The sequence below is a fragment of the Molossus molossus genome, unplaced genomic scaffold (assembly GCF_014108415.1).
Source record: "Molossus molossus isolate mMolMol1 unplaced genomic scaffold, mMolMol1.p scaffold_m16_p_23, whole genome shotgun sequence".
In the NCBI taxonomy this organism is placed as follows: Eukaryota; Metazoa; Chordata; class Mammalia; order Chiroptera; family Molossidae; genus Molossus; species Molossus molossus.
The window spans coordinates 10,798,990-10,816,675 of NW_023425359.1; the positions used below are offsets into that span (position 1 = coordinate 10,798,990).

Here is a 17,686-nt window from a genome sequence, read left to right on the forward strand (position 1 = left end):
AGTGGGCATGGTCATTATCGAGCTAGACAGACCTAGCTTCCCCTTCCAGCCCCACTACCCCCAGCCGCCTGACGTAGGGCAAGTTCCTGAATTCTCTGTGCCTCGGTTTCCCTCATCTGTAAAGGGGAGATACTGTCCGACTCATCGGATTGTCCATGGGAACTGCATTTTTAAATGCTCATATTGGTTATTTTGTAGAAACTTGGCCACAGACTATTTTCTCAGTAAGTAGTGGTGGTGGTGATGGTGACTGTGAATTCCCCTGATTACGCTCTGTTCTGGCCAGCATCCGGGCCTTCATACCTGCCATGCAAATCCTTCTTCCCTCCCCTGCCGGGCTCTCCTCTACCTTTCGGGTCTTAGCTTGCGTGCCACACTCCCTAGAAAGTCTCTGCTCCCCCGTCCAGATGTGATGGAACTCTTCTGCACCTTTTACAGCAGGTTTCTCAACCTGGGCACTGTGGACATTTAGGGCTACATTAATTCTTCATTTTGTCTTACACGTTGCACGGTGTTTAGCAGCCTCTCTGGTCCCTACCCACTAGATGCCAGGACCACACCCCCTTCCCCGAGGTCTGACAACCACAAATGTCTCTAAACATTGCCAGATGTCCCCTGGGGGGTGGAGGGGCATAATTGCCCCCAGTTAGGAACCTCTCCTCATTACAGCATTTTCCAGAGGAATCATTATTGCTTATTTGCCCGTACGCTTCATTAAGCTTTAACATCTCTGGAAGGAATGCATCCATCTGTTCTCTATTAAATCCTTAGCATCTTGCACAGTGCTTCGCACGTACTAGGTGCTCATTAAATATCCCCTGACTAAGGGAATTGCAGCCTGTCCTCACTCACGCTAGAATTCCTCTACTCTTACTTCCCAGTCCACCTACTTAGCCATGCCAGTGAGGGTCCAGGCCAGTCGGGTGTTTGTGTGTTTTCATCATTACTGTCAGCCCATGAAGCATGGCTGAAGGAGCCATTGAACAGAGCCCACTGGAGAGCAATGCTGGTCTCCTTCGCTGGTTATGAGTTCGTTTAACAATCCTCACATACTTCAGATGGGGATTTCACCTGCCCCATTCCCCAGCTCTGCTCTTGGCCCCTTGTTCTCAGTAGATGACCACTTGGCTAAGCTCACAACCCGCTGACCAGAGCCTCCTCGGCCCCTTCCCATCCCTCGAGTGTGTCTCCTCCTCCTCGGCCCCTTCCCATCCCTCGAGTGTGTCTCCTATTCTTCTTTTCTTGCTTACCTGATCCTCGTATTTCCCAAGACGACTCTCTTTCCCTCAGTCTTGATATCGCCTGCTTGTGGGGTTTCAGGGACCCTGCGCTGTTTGCCATTACTTCTTTATCTTTCGTCCTCCCCTCTTCCCTGTTTCCCCCTCATCTAAACATCTGTTGCTCTTGCTTAAACCAACACAAAGTAGTCAACTTCCGCTTAATGTAGCCCCGCCTCGCTGCCCTTCCCTGCAGACCTGGTGAGTCTCCTGCTGGACACGCTGCAGCCAGGCTTTGAGCGGCCTGTCGCCTGTTGTCTGAGTCAGGCTGTTGCCCTGCGCCCTCCAGGGTCACCAGCCCGTCCCGCTGGAAACCCAGTGACCTCATCGCAGTTCTCATCTGACACAACTCTGCGGTCCCGGGAGTCTTGAGCTGCCCTCTCCTAGCGAATCGTCTTTCCCTCGACGGGTCTGAGCTTTTTCTCTTCTGCTTCTCTTAGTCTGTTTTCCCTCGACGCAGACCTTCCTTCCCCGTGTCCCTGCATTCCTGGGGACGTGTGTCTTCCTTCATGGCCACGCCAGTCCCTTCGTGTGAACACCCCCACGAGGTGCTCGCAGCACTAACTGGTCTCCTGCGCGCCAGGCGCCCACCTGAGGCTACCAGAACTCTTTACGATTGTACTTCACAGAGTCTGAAACTACAGCCCAAGGAGCCGTTCTCCCCTCTTCCTGCCCACCACTCCCTGTCCTTCCTCTGGTGCGCCATTGCTACGTAAGTGGCCAAGTGAAGAATACAGTGACAGATGGCACTGACGTTAAGGTACCATTTTCTGTTACCTTTTTTCGATAATGGCATCACTATCTATCTTACCGACAGCACTGGCTTGCATCCTTCAAACATCTTGGATGTTCCCCGTCCCTCACTCTTGACGTAGTGTCCTTGCTGGGCTGTCCCCTCTCTCCTCAGAGTCCCTCACTGCGCTGTGCCCGCCCTGCTGGTGCCGTGCCCTGCTTGGTTCATGCCCTGGGCCTCGCATCCTCTTACGCAAATGTGCAGACGATTACCACAGCCTTCTAAGTCGGTCCCCTCGGGTCTCTTCCGGTGCCCGTGTATCTGTCACAGCGATGCCAGTCTTCCTGAGCCGGAACTCCCTGCCCAGCTGCGTCCCCTCCAGCAGCAGAATACAAGACGGATCCTTAGCATGACCTTCCAGGTCGGCCACCACATGCCCCACTCGACTTTTCTGTCCTTAGCTTTCACTGTGCGCTTTCGTGTAACGCGTGCTGTCTCCAGAATGTGACCCACAAATGACCGTGTCCATGAACTTGTTCCAGCTCTGCCTTTCTGCACGGTGTTCGTCTGAAATACCTACTCAGACCTGTGAGGCTCGACTCGAGTGGCCACCTTCCAAAAAGCTTCCCCTAACCATCTCTCATTTCAGTTCATCTCTTCCTCCTCTGTGTGCCCAGTGACGCTGTGTATAATTTTGGTAGCTGTTTACATAGCTCTGTCCACCAAAAGACCTTAAAAGTCAGGTCTGTGCCATCTGTCAGGGTAACCCTCACTTGGCCATTTATGTAAAAATTGTGTAAGTGTTTGTTGAATTGGATGAAAGTCATTATTAGCTTTAAATATGAATATGACTTTTTGTAGTTAGTGGTTTTGAAATTTTAACAGTTAAGAACTAGAGAAGCTATTGTGAATCTAGAGCATTTTTTACTGAATTAGTAATAATGCAAGGATTGATTTCCAAGCATTTTTCAAAATGCAGTGGAAGTCTACTAGTTTTATCTGTAAGGTATATTAAAGCACATTTGGAGTTTTGCTTTCTGAGAGTAAAAACTGAGACAATATGCATATTTTAATTTTTTTTCAAGGTATTTTAATTTTCAAACCAACTACTATATTAGTGAGCTTTGAATTGGTTACTCTGTTCTTATAGTTTCTTGACATTTGGTGCCATCTAGTGTTATATTTTGCATATTACAGGCAAGAAAGGAGAAGGAATTATTTATATTATGTATTTGCATTTATAGTGGCAGTGGAAACACCTGAGAAATTTATAATCATAAATTATAAATGTATCAATGAGAAAATTATAATCTCATATCTATATATTCCACTGTAGAACTACTGTGGATCAAATTTTTACTCTGCCACTTTTTAGGTTTTTGATCTTGAACAAATTACTTAATGGTTCAAAGCCTCAGTTACTTCAACTGAATGATAAGATCCACTTAAAATTTAGTGAGGGAGTTAAATAAATTGATCCATATAAGCCATTCAGCAAAGTATCTGGCACAGAGTAAGTGCTCAATAAACATTTTTGTGGGGTTTTTTTGAAAATTGCAAGTCATTATAATGGGAATCATCTTAAAAGAGGGAATAAATTAACCTAGGGACAGATGAGGGTGAAAAAGTAGAGGCTTCTCAGTGATACCTTGGTAAAGGTACAGCGTGAAAAGGTTATTAACGTGGCCATAGCAATGCCTGTTTCTTCTTCAAGGGAAGTTGTTGGCTTTGGCATGAAGTTACTTACCATTAACATATCTTGCCAAGAAAGATTTTTTTTTTCAAAAATAGCAACCCAGTAGGTTGAATAAATGCCCCCAAACCTATTTTTCTCCTTTTCAAGGATTCAAATTATTCCTTTCCTGGACTATAGCAGAATCAGAAAGGCAATAATGAGGAACCTGAATTTTTTTTAAAAATTAAAACCTTGATTGCAATCACAGGCATGAAAATACTGCTTCTTGATATGTACGTTATCTGCCACAAAACAAAAACAAACTATAAATATCTTGAAAATGGGAGAGAGAGATAAGACTGGCTAATAGATTTCTGGTAAACAAGAGTTTATACATTAAATATCAATAGTTTATGCTATTCATAAGCTAAATGCTTAAAAGCGTGTTGGTTCCAATTTTTATTCTGTAGGATTTATTTCATAAAAATAAAAATATTTTCATACGTTTTAAAGTTTACACTCATTAAGCGTGGAAAATGTATTTCTCATAAGACCTTTAATTCTGTAATTACAAGTTCTATCACAAGGATTTCCAGGAACCTAACCCTGGCAGGTGGAAAGGACTTTTGTATATTAATAGGTTTCCTATTTTACAAATTGAGTTGACTATATATGCATTTCTTCTAGAAAATGTTTTGACCCCATTAAGATAGTAGTGCATACTCTTTGGTTTCATAAACCAGGACTGGAAATAGCAAAAATGACCACATAGAATGACCACAGGGAAGGAAATTTCCCGGGAGAGAAAAGGTCCTTGAGGGTGAGTCTGCTGGGAGGGGGAAGTATAATGTCCCAGTTCCTCAGGACCTGCAGCTACTCCTCCACTTCCAGGGCTTGTGCTCAGGGAAAGGGAGAAGGCGTCACCTTGGCAACCGCTGGGAGAAATGGCAGCTGCAGGCCCGACATGAACCTGGTCACCGACGAAGACCTGTCCGCCAACCCTGATGGACTGTTTTCTGCCTAGCCTTCGAGAACTCAGTTACGCTGTACTGAATGGCTGGATGAGTATAGCTAGGGTGTACTGAATCGGCTAGGATTCTGAAAACCAGGAGCAGGACTCTAGAATTAAAAGCATAAGCTTTAATGAAAAGTGTGAATAAATATGTATTTATTTACTTTTAATTTTTTTTAAATTGATTTTCAGAGAGAGAGAAAGGGAGAGGGAGAAAGAGAAACATAGATGTGAGCATGAAACGGACCCTGCACGCCCCCTACCGGGGATCAAGCTGAAACCTGGGCATGTGCCCTGACTGGGAATCGAACCGGCAACCTTTCAGTACATGGGACGTTGCCCAACCACCCAGGACTATAAATATTTATTTACTAGAACCAAACCTTTCTTGTATGTGATGTCTATTGTAAGAGAGATATCTTTAAAAAGATTGAATCACTTTCCTAATTCCAACTGTTACTAAGCCTTAGTATTTTTTTCATTGTGATCTAGCATATATATTAAAATCAAAACAAATGCAAGTAAATGCTATGTTATAATATGGAATCATTGGTCACACACCAAGAGTCATCGATAAGCAGTTTTTAATGTAATATTTTAACTCGGTGTCTCTTCACTGGTGGCCAGTCTGAATACTGAGAAGGCCAACCTCACCACCAGGCCTCCGCAATGGTTTTGTTTAAGTGATTTACAGCTCCTTGCTGTATAGTTTTTGCTTTGTTTCATCTTCCCTTGGCATTAGGTCTCTGATTCTGTCTGGATCCTTCACTATCCTTGTTTCTGGGCTGATTGAATTTGTTGAATTCTTTTGCTCTTCACGTCTGCTTGATTTTCCCATCTTTGACTGTCCCTTGCACTGTTTCTACACTTGAGTTTTTGTTCAATTAAAAACCTGATTCGCTCGGCTGGTGTGGCTCAGTGGTTGAGCGTCGACCCATACACCAAGAGGCCGCTGGTTTGATTCCCAGTCAGGGCACATGCCCAGGTTGCGGGCCTGATCCCCAGTGGGGGGCATGCAGGAGGGGACCACTTGATGTTGTCTCTCATTGATGTTTCTCTCTCCCTCTCCCTTCCCCTCTCTCTAAAATCAATAAAGAAAAAAACCTTCTGATCTGAAATAGGTTCATATTCAATAGCAATTTTATTCTTTCATACCAGTACTATTCATTACATTAACAAAAGTTATAAGCATTTTTATTATGCTTATACAAAATATTTTTCACAAGAGTAATTGTATTCGGAATTACAGAAGTCTCTAATTCATAATATCGCAAGTTACAGGGGCTTACATTTTAAAAAAACTGTACTTCTTTTTTTCCCTTAAAACCTAATTTAAAATTTTCTTTTAAAAACATTCTCAACTAGAATTGAACTTGGGACTAGTTTTCTAGGATAATCATTTTTTAGTAACTATATTTACTTATCAGTTAATCTGAAACCATTTAACTTTAACCTCACATTCTATATAGGAGTACAGAACTTTCCAGAAGAGTTTGAAAGAAACTGTAGTTGAATACCTTCCAGATGAGGACAGAAAGCTCACATATCCTAGATATTTACTGTCTGTATTTATTGTAGCTTTCCCCAGAGGAGGCGGAGTTGTATGTATGTACAACTTAAGGCAGAGCTCACCGAGAGCGTCTGTGTCCATTAACCACAAACGGACTGAAATGTGCAGTCATGCAGTGTGTGAGTCACGTGACGCCTGGGTCTCTGTCTTCCAGGGAAATAGAGGGTGGATGTTGTAAGTAAGGGCCCCTGGAATAAGACGAAGACACTTAGAATGGCTCCGATTTTCCATGTGAAGCAACCTAATTTCATTGGGATTTTTTTTTTATTGGGACTTTGAAGTCACCGTTTATTATTGGGTATTATATATAAACATATTATGAATATGGCCAAGAGGAGGTTATAGTTTTTACTTCTGGAATTGCAGAGTGGGAAATTTAGACTAATGGACACTTAATGGATTTTTAAATAACTAGAAATGGAAGATGACAATTCTCATGTAATAAAACGAAGTAGTAAATGCTGCTTTGAGCCTTATTTTAACTTTTGATTACTAATTTTTACTGTAGTTATATGTGTAAGGGAGTAAACCAAATCTTACCTTAGTTATATTTGAAGAAACTTGATTATTTATATAATGTTTAAAAAAACGGATGCTTGTATGTAATGATAAATTTAACATCTCGTTTTTAAATGTTCATGTTTGTCATTTAAAGTATTCAAATAACTTTAACGAGGAGCAAATAAAAATCAGTTAAGTTAGATACTTACACGTGTCCTGTACTATAAACATGACCTATAACTGAAAGTTCTAGAACATTTAATTTTCTGATCTCCTTTCTCAGGCTTCTTACTCATCAGGGGCCTTATCGCAGCCCATCACTTGAATTCTGTTACTTGATAAGTTAATGTAGCCTTCATTGTGAGAACTGAAATGTGAGAATAAATGCAAGGTTTGAATACTGTTATGTCAGTAAGTGGTTTTATCAAACAATATAAAAACGTTCTAATTGTGGGGAGGGTGGGAACTCATATGCATATATGCACAACCCACGGACACAGACAACAGTACTGTGAAAGGGGCAACCGGGGCAGGGAGCAGGGTGTCCATGGGGGGAGGGGAGGAGAAACACCTGTAACAAAAATAAATAAAAACACACAATGGTACAAATGCAAAAAAAAAAAATTCTAATTGTATAGTGTGTTTTAAGTATTTTAAATTAAAAAGAGAGCTTAATTGTCTCATTTCCGCCCGGTTTTTCCAAATTCTAAGCTCCCGCCCCCTCCGTCTCTTCGCAGGCTCTGATCCAGTGTGAGCAGCTCAGGAGCGAGCTGGAGCGGCAGGCGGAGCGGCTGGACAAGGAGCTGGCGGCCCAGCAGGAGAGAAGGGCCTTGGACAGGGAGGCGATGAGGCGAGAACTAAGCAAAGAAAAGGAGGACCTGACTTCCAAGGTACTCAGGGTCGTGGTCTGCGTCGCAGGAGTGTGTGGTGGTGTCAGGCATGGTTCTGAAGGCTGCAATTCTTGAATGAACTTTCCATTTTAAAATCCCACAGGGAGTCAGATTTCTTGTAACGTAAGAGTTCCTCAAAACTGTCTCTCATTCATGCGCTTCCCATGTTACATTCTCTCTGACCTTGGCGAACAGGATGATCCATTTGATTCGTCATCAGTTTGAGGGCCCCCAGGGCCGGAGCCCAGGGAGTGAGGGGCAGAGTGTGGAGGATGGGTTTGGAGAAGGGTGCAGGGACGGCACCAGGAAGGGCCTTAGTATCCCCGTGAAGGGCTTGACCTGTCATCCACAGTGGTGGACAGCCACCGATGGCTTCCCGTTAGGCAGTGTCGTGATGCTGCTGTGCCCACAGCGAAATGCAATGAAGACCTGCCTGTGCTCTTTCAGTGAATGTTTGTTAGTTCTTAGTCTCCCTAAGAGTTTTTCTTTCTCTCCTTGTTTTCGTTGAATCTGTTCTCCTGCTTTGAGAGAACGGTGATGTGTGTCTTTGAGGTCGTTCTGAGTTAAAGTGCCTTGGGACAGGTGACAGATTCAGAAAGATGCTTAGGAAGGGACCTAGAATGCAGACAGCTGTAGGTCTAGGTCATCTTAGCACTGGTGGCTTTGGTCCCGTGTCCGTGGGGTTGATTTCTAAACCTTCAGCTCTGCTGAGCTCCCAAACCAGCCTCCTTCCCTTCTCTCTCCCTGTGGAAACACCTCCATCTAGTTGCCCAGAATCTTTCTGTCATCTCTGTCCCCTCCCTTCCCTAACCCTACACGTCATCACATCACCGATTTTTAGAGACTCGGGTCCCCAGAAGTTGTAGGTTGCTCATCTCTCCAGCCAACTGCTGCCCAGAGCTCTCCCTCCGATGATGCCACAGCCCACTGCCACCCAGGGCTCTCCCTCCAATGATCCCACAGCCCACTGCCGCCCAGGGCTCTCCCTCCGATGATCCCACAGCCCACTGCCGTCCAGGGCTCTCCCTCCAGTGATCCCATAGCCCACTGCCGCCCAGAACTCTCCCTGCAATGATGCCACAGCCCACTGCCACCCAGGGCTCTCCCTCCGATGATCCCACAGCCCACTGCCACCCAGAACTCTCCCTCTGATGATCCCACAGCCCACTGCCACCCAGAACTCTCCCTCCGATGATCCCACTGCCCACTGCCACCCAGAACTCTCCCTCCGATGATCCCACAGCCCACTGCCACCCAGAACTCTCCCTCCGATGATGCCACAGCCCACTGCCGCCCAGGGCTCTCCTTCCGATGATCCCACAGCCCACTGCCACCCAGAGCTCTCCCTCCGATGATCCCACAGCCCACTGCCACCCAGAACTCTCCCTCCGATGATCCCACAGCCCACTGCCGCCCAGGGCTCTCCCTCCGATGATGCCACAGCCCACTGCCGCCCAGGGCTCTCCCTCCGATGATGCCACAGCCCACTGCCGCCCAGAGCTCTCCCTCCGATGATCCCACAGCCCACTGCCGCCCAGGGCTCTCCCTCCGATGATCCCACTGCCCACTGCTGCCCAGGGCTCTCCTTCTGACGATGTCACAGCCTGAGTGCCCGTCCCACTTCCAGTCTCACCTCCTTCTCGACTGCTGTCTCCACCACAGCCGGGATGATCTTTCCAGCATGAACATCTCAGTATGTCAGTCTCTTGCCTCTTGCTTTAAAATTCTGTCTTGGCTCCCTGCAGCCCTCTGGCTAACATTTAGGACCCTTTAGCATGGCAGAGAGACTCTACATTTTCCTTCCCCTCTGGGGGTCCCCGTCTCATCTCCCCTCACCTTCCGTTCTAGCATCACCGCCCTCCTGACCTTCCTGGAACATGCATGGTGCCAACCTGCCACGCTGCTTTTTTATTCTAGGGTGTTGCTTTTGCTTTGCCCCCTGCCGAGAGGAATCTCCTCTGCCCCCTCTGCTGGATCTTCCAAGCTCTTCTGATGCCACTCTGCGCACAGCCTCTCCGTGGTGAAGGGGGAGCCCCTCCGTGGGCTCCCAGACCTCAGTGTATTGCAAGTTCTTGTTGGATTGTTCGTCTCCCCTAACTTACTGCGAGCCCCTGATGTGCTGCGAGTCCCGTGATTGGGACCTTCCTCTCACATACTGTGCTCAGTGTATTTTTGTTGAATGAATGTAATACAAGAGGCAGCCAAAAGGCCCAAGTCATCGGAAAGGTATGGAGAAAATGCTCAGCGCTCAGAGCACCAGACAGATCCCCGTGTGCAAGAGATCACAGGAGCTTCGTGGAGAAGGTGGCAGCTAACTGAGCCTCAGAGAACAGGGGGTTAGAAAGGCAGGGTGTGGGCAGGAATACTGGCCGCGACCAGCATGAGTGAGCTGGGGGGAGGGAGACCGTGAACTGCCGGCTGTGTGTGAGACAGAGTGGTCGCCACAAAGACCAGCTATTGTTCACACCTCGAGTTTTCCTCGCTGGGTTGCTTGGTGGAAACTCTCACCTTGCTGAATAGTTGCGCTGCACAAAAACATCTCGATGGGGACTCCTGGTAGGAAGGACAAAGCCCGGCTGCGCTGCGCCAGGCACTGTTCCAGGTGCTTTCTCGGGGAACAGGACCTCTTTGTACTGGCAGCTATTTCACAAGCGAAGGTGACAACAGACACACAATACGTGCCTGGGTCTGAGTCATCTGTTTTGCCCCCAGTAAGTCTTGGTTGTCATTTGATCTCCAGGCCCTGCCCTACATACAGGTGTATAAATAAAAGCCCGCAGCGGTCCCAGCGCCCAGTGCTGTCACCAGCAAAGGGCAGAGAGTGGCCTTGGAATAAAAGGCTTTGAGGTTGAATCTAAATTGACCTTTCTGTGACCTCGAAGGATTCGTTGGACCTCTCCAAATCACAAATGAGTAAATAATGGAGTTGGTCTACTCGAGGGATTGGTTGGATTAAATAAGATAATGTTTGGAAAGTACCTGCTACAATACCTGACTTAGAATGAACATGTCATAAATCTTACCTTGTGGCTATTATCATTCCTACTCCAGAGAAGGAGAGAAGTCCTATCAGATAGATTTCCTGGATCTTCATGTGAGTCAAAGCAGACAGATTTGCATATAAAGCCCAGCTTCACTTTTTATTTATTAGCCTGAATGAGCTTGGGCAAATTACTTAATTTACTGAACCTCATTTTTTCGGTTGAAAATTAATCCAATATAATTCTTTCTCCAAGGGGCTAAGAGAGAATGTACATCACACTGCCTGGCACAGGAAGTTAATCGAACAGGGAGACGGACCCATCAATCGTGTACATGTTCTGTAGCTAGAGCTGAAGCAAGCATTTCTGCTTTCCCAGACTTTAGATTTTTTTTCTTTCTTTTTATTATTTCCTTCTTTCTTTTTTCTATCACCTTTAAAAAAAAATCCACTCGTGTGGGAAGCTCTAGGTGAGCAGATGCCTTCTGCCTAGGCAGGGGTTGAGTCGCCCCCACGGAACGGACTCGCTGTGTTTGTTTGTTGTCTTTAGTGATGGTCTCGGTTGCACTGAGCCCTAGGGTCTGTTGGTTGAGTCCGTCCATCATCATTCATCGAGCACCCTCTCTGGTTCAGCATTTCCTTGGTGAGTTTCCTGTAAAATAGCCCTTTGCTAGAGTCCTTCCTTCTTGTGCCTCTGGGATAGGGAGTACAGTACCACTTTTCCCGTGTGCAGTACCCGGGGGCTGCTGCAGGGTAGACATTTCTGTCAAGCTCTCCCCGCCCGGGCGTCCTTGTCTCTTGCTTGCCCCTGTCAAAGTTTAAAGGACTTGCCTGATGTCACCGCCCTGGACACCCAGCAGTGTTGCAGCTGTCTGTGCTACTTATGTGTCTGCAACAGATGTGGATGGAGAAGCCCCTGCAGAGTAATGTTGACTTCCAGATGGTGGGCGTGGGGAAAAGAAGGTGTGACTACGGGAGGGAAGTGGGCAGCAGGGGGAGCAGACAGGTCATGGGCAGAAAGAAGTGATGGGCGGCAGAGGGAGTGATCGCGGGAAGGGGTGTGATTTGTTACATGCCTTATGATAGAAGCTGACTCAGTGCTGACAATGAGCAGTTCTTCCGATACGTTCTCATAGTTACTTCAAAAACCGCACAATGTTAATGTGTTTACTGTAAATATCTCCACACAAGTAACATATGATTTTTCAGTAGCTGGTAATTAAAGTTTGTTGCTGCTAAATGGTTTCAAAAAAGCTATCATGACATATTCATAAAATGGATATTCACGAGCTTGAGAGTTTATATTAAGAAAATTAAATTAATATTTTTGATGCGTTACATTGAACTTCTTTTGACCTTTAATTTTAGGCTCAGATTGTAATGTGCATAAGGATGGTTTGTAGCTTGGTATTAGTAAAAGTCATTTTATGTACAAATTTGATTTGCAGCCAATCTTTTGATGATAAGAAGGACAGACAAACAACCATACGTCAAATAGACAATTCTCCACGATCCCCAGAAAAGTTAATGCATCTGCTGTCTAAATTAGAAAACAGCTACAGGGCTCATTATTTTCATGTGTCAACTTTGGTTATATATTTCAAAAACAATCTTGATTTTTATCACAAAATTTTCGTTATTGATTTTAGTTGTAAAACTGAATTTACATTCATGTCAGTATACAAAGGTACAATTCAAATGTTATTATTTCAAATTTGTTATCAGTCCTTGTTTTAACAGTTTAAAAGCTGATAGATGCTCCTATATGTTTTGCTCTGGGGTACGGTAGCATTTCTTCTTCATTGTAAAATTGCTAATACAAATATGAAATTGAGAGCCTAGACAAATTGTACTTCCTGGGGAACAGTAAAATGTAATTGCAAACAACAAAACTATGAAGGTTAAATCTAAGATCTAGAAAGCATTTCTAACACAGAAGAAAAACAAAGAAACTCTTGTCCATAGAGTCCCCCAGAGAAGCCATTTGTTCTACCTATTCATATGTTTACCAAATATCTGGTGTGTCTTGAAGAACATGCCTTTGAGGAACACAAACGTGCTAATGAGGGAACAGACAGCTGGAAACAGAAACGCGGTGCTGGAAATGTGTGGGGCTGGGGTGTGAGAGGGGCCGACAGAGGTGGTTGTGGGAGCACATGCCAGGGAGATAGTCGAAACAGTAAAGCACCAGGACAGCGGGGACAGCAGTCAGTGGGAGTGGACGCCAGCGGCAAACAGCAGGCATGACGGCCCAGTGCACGTGAGCCAAATAGCAGCCCTGAGTATACAGGGGGGCTTCTGTTCGGTGCTGGGAGCTGCGGGTCAGAGAACCCTCCTGGAGGAGGGGAGATAATGGCTGAGTGGACTCCTACCAGAGGAACAGGCTAGCTAGGGCGTGGGGAGAGCTCCTCATTTGTGCTGTTGGAGAGAGGAGGAGGTTTCGTAGACCACCAGTAGCTCTCTCCGAAGATGCCCACCTGTCCAACTCTCCCAATCCATCCTGCTGTGTCCTCTGTATGGGAGAAGGGTTGAAGAGTTTGCTGATTCCTTAACCCCTCTTCTGAAATTGAGTCATGTCAGTTTCTTCCATAACTTACATAGGTGTGTGGTATCTGTCACCTTAGAGTTTCAGCCAAAACTTTGGCTTTATCATCATGTTATACGTTTTCCAAAATGAAAGTACATATGTAAGTCTTGATGAGTTGAAGAGGTAAAGAAATGGACACACCCAGTCCACAGAGAAGTGACTTACAGAGAGCTCTGTGGTCGAGGCTCTGTGAACTCAACATATTTTAAATATTTAGTTTGTCAAATGATGCTATCATTTAGGACTCTTATTTCCTCTTACAGATGTTGGCTCTGTCTCAGAACATTGCCCAACTGGAGGGCCAGGTGGAAAGGGTTACAAGAGAGAAGATTTCAGCCGTTAACCAACTAGAAGAAGTTCAAAACCAGCTTGCTTCCCGGGAAATGGATGTCACAAAGGTACAGAGAAAGAGTTTAGATTAGTAATTACTTAGATATTTTCTTTGAAACATTTTTTTCCTAATGTACACTTAGAGTACTTACTATCAGCAGGCCCTTTGCTGGGTGTGCAAATACCCTACAAAAATGAATGAGACACAGGTAATATTCTCTAAGAGCTTAAGAGTTCAGTGGCTGAGCCCTGGCCGGTTTGGCTCAGCGGTTAGAGCGTCAGCCTGCAGTCCAGAGAGACCCGGGTTTGGTTCCTCCTAAGGGCACGTACCTCGGTTGCAGTTTGTCCCCGGCCCTGGTTGGGTCATGTGTGCGGGAGGCAGCCACTCGAATGTATCCCTTTCACATCGATGTTTTTCTCTCCCTCTCTCTCTCCCTCCCACTCTATCTGGAAAAAAAAAAAAGAGTTCAGTGGCGGAGGCAGACTTGTAAATAAGCAAGCCGTATTACTTGGATTATTGAATATTTGATAAAACTTCTATTTCTGCATTTGCTAATTAGTAGTAATTTTTGTCAGAGATAGCGTAGGTTTGCTCTTCATAATAACCCTAAAAGACATATATTTACAACACGAAAACGGTGTTTAACATAGAACTTACACCTCCCATTTCTTTTCAGACGTGGTCTCAAAAATAAAAATTCTAGTACTACAGCTAATTATTTTATTGGTCTTTAAATTTATACTTTAAAAGTCACAGTGTTTGATGTATGGGCATCACAGACTTGAGAATCTAGAACTCAAATGTTTAATGATCTTAACTGACCAATGTAAGGTATGTATTTAAGAAACACTAGAAGTCTGTGTAGATTTTAGTAATCAATTGCTTTAACACTAAGAAACTAAATATGGGCATGCATGATGTAATAAAGTAAATGAATTAATTTTTGACCAATACATACACAGATTATTTTAAAATGCATACCTTTTTCATATTAAATTTTGCTTCTCAACATCTTTTCCTAAATTGTGACCCCTTGTAATGCCATTGTTGCTTTATAATTTAGCAATTAAAATAAACTTGAACGTACATTAGAAAAGGGAGCCTATTTTTTCTTTTTCTTCCTTGAATTTATATAATTACCATTGGCTTTCTAAAATCAAGCTAGCAAATGGAGACTTTAAAGATGTCTTGTTTGCTAATATAATTGATGTGTCCGTGTGCAGGGAAGGGTGGAGGGAAGGAACTGATGCAGAGGATGGAAGAGGTAAACCCAGACAGTGGATGAAAGCTACGGCAGGAGTTGCCAGTTCATTCATTATAGGGAGCACTTTCTGTTGAAATGTACACCGTAAAGAATGAGCATAATCTGTCCTTAGAATTGTCCAAAGGGACTCGGGCATCAGACGAGCACCTGCAGGTTGCTTCCGGCTTTGAGTTAATATAATTCTAGTCCAATTTAATGTGTCAGCTTATTTTAGATAGAATTTAAATGTTATGGAGAAACTTAGCAAAGGCTAAACCAAAAGTAGTAAGGCAAGGGAACTGTGAAAATAAAATTAAGGGCTAAAATAATTTTCAGTAAGACCTAATGATTAGACGTTCATGACATATAATGATTTTGTGTTGGTGTTGTGGTTCACAGTTTTTTGTTTATTTATTTATTTATTTTTGGTTAATCCTCACCTGAGGATATTTTCCCATTGATTTTTAGATAGAGTAGAAGGGGGAAGGGGGAGAGAGAGAGAGAGAGAGAGAGAGAGAGAGAGAGAAACATCGATGTGAGAGAGACACATCGACTGGCTACCTCCCACAGGACTCCAGCCAGGGCTGAGGACTGAACCTGCAACCCTTTGGTCCACAGGCCGACGCTCTAACCACTGAACCAAACCAGCCAGGGTTTGGTGTTGGGTTTTAAACATCATGGTTGTATAGTTATTATTTTCTGGTATTATTAAGTTGGATATTTTCATTTTATTCATTTATGTAAATCAAATAGATTGAGACAGTTAAGAACAAAGAAAGTAAGTAAATTAGGGCCTAATTTTTTTCTGCCATTGTTAATTTTAAATTTTTACCTACCTTTAAAATGAATAACTCTTGGCCAGCCAGTGTGGCTCAGTGGATCGAGCATCGTCCCATGGACTGAGAGGTCCCAGTTTGATTCCTGGTCAGGGCACATGCCTGGGTTGTGGGCTCGATCCCAGGTGGGGGGCGTACAGGAGGCAGCCATTCGATGTATCTCTCTCACATCCATGTTTCTACCTCCCCCTCTCTCTCTAAAAAATAACAAAAACATAATTATATTAAAAAAAGAATAACTTTTTGTAAATTACTATTTTTTTGAAATGGGGAAGATCAGCTCTCACACACACTGAAAGCATTTGAATTTCAAATAGAATTTTTAGTAATTTTATTCTCTTTCTAGCTTTTTGGGGACCAGTGGGGAAAAAATTAGTGGCTTTTTCTTCTGTCTTGTTAGTATGACTTTTAAGCACATTAGTTTATTTTTTAAAGTTTTTTTTTTCCTTTATTGATTTTAGAGAAAGAGGAAGTGAGAGGGAGAGAGAAATAGAAACATCAGTGAGAGAGAACATCAATTGGCCGCCTCCTGCAAATCCCTCACTGGGGATCAGGCCCACAACCTGGGCATGTGTCCTGACCAGGAATCGAACTGGCGACCTGTTGGTGCATGGGTCAACGCTCAACCACTGAGCCACACTGGCCAGACTTAAAAAGTATCTTTTATTTGAACATAGGAAATGCATATAGGTTTTCTAAGATTCTAGTACCTCGATAATGATGGTACTAATTTCCAAAGTTCTAATCATCATTTTTGGAGAAATAACAAATTTGAAAAGTTTTAAGCAAGTATAACCATTGCATGGTCCATGCTTTTGAAAACTTGTTTTTGTAAATTAGAGGCTGACTGAGCAGAACTGTTTATTAATTTCTCTCTCTACGGGTTCTCAGTTATCCCAAAGGCTTATATTTTTTTACTTAGATTTATCTGCTAATTGCATTTTCCAAATATGTCTGTAGAGATGACAAATTAAAGAACAATTGTATAAAGAACACTTTTAAGATACTGTGTGTGTTCATGATTTAATGATACATTAGAATCATCTCAGTTAACTGTGTGTTCTTTTATGTTAAATCTACAGTTACAAATGCAGAATGTGCTTAGTTCTAGCCTGTGACCTTTACCAGATGATCATTCTTAATTTAAATATACGGTATCATGCATGATAATATGGACATTGTCTACAAAACTTGCAGTAAATACTGGCTGTTACACCTACATAACCATGATATAGTCTGTTAGCAGAGGGAAAAATTTCTTTATAAATTTTATTAGGTAAAAGTATAACTGATAAAATTTTTAAAGGAAAGTTTTATAATACATAGTGACTATTAAATCATAGCAGTTTAAATGAATAACATAGCTTAATATTTTAATTCATTATTCTACCTAGTTGAAATTGAGATGATAGTGCATTTTTATGATAATATGCAATTGAAACTATGATTTTACATAATAAATCATATGTACACATTACTTACATTCCTTAGTTATGCATTTATTTATCTGTATTTTGACATTGTTAAACTCAACAATACCTGATATTGCCTGCACATCTTAACAGAATATTATATTCAATAGAAAATTTTAATAGCAAGTGCCTTTCCTAGAAAAGTTTTGTTGTATTTCATTTATATGACCTCTAGGGGGCAGCAAAAGATTTAATTGCAGGCATTGCCTGGTAGAGTACAGCAGCTATTAATCTAGTTTTTATAATCTAACAGGTGTGTGGGGAAATGCGCTATCAACTGAATAAAACCAAAATGGAGAAGGACGAGGCAGAAAAGGAGCACAGAGAGTACAGGACAAAAACTAAAAGGGATCTTGAAATTAAAGATCAGGTAAGAGACGATAAGCGTGCAGCTCTTAGGGCATAACTAATGTTCTGCCTGAAGTTGATGTGGTTTTATTCCTACGTCATTTATTTCTATTATATTCTTTCTAACTAATAGAATGATTCGGTTTATGCTATTAAAAGAGTTTCATTTATAGTTGCCTAAAATTATCACCTTTCACATGAAATGGTGAGAATACAACTGCATGCATATAA

At 43.2% G+C, this 17,686-nt stretch overlaps 1 protein-coding gene across 1 annotated transcript in view; it reads left to right on the plus strand.

Moving 5' to 3' along the window:
* SDCCAG8 (SHH signaling and ciliogenesis regulator SDCCAG8) overlaps window positions 1-17,686 on the plus strand; it is a 143,990-nt gene that overhangs the window by 49,154 nt on the left and 77,150 nt on the right. The window contains exons 10-12 of the mRNA XM_036277573.1: window positions 7,506-7,658; window positions 13,489-13,623; window positions 17,361-17,477. Coding sequence (XP_036133466.1) covers window positions 7,506-7,658; window positions 13,489-13,623; window positions 17,361-17,477 — 405 coding nt within the window. The remainder of the gene's footprint in view (window positions 1-7,505; window positions 7,659-13,488; window positions 13,624-17,360; window positions 17,478-17,686) is intronic.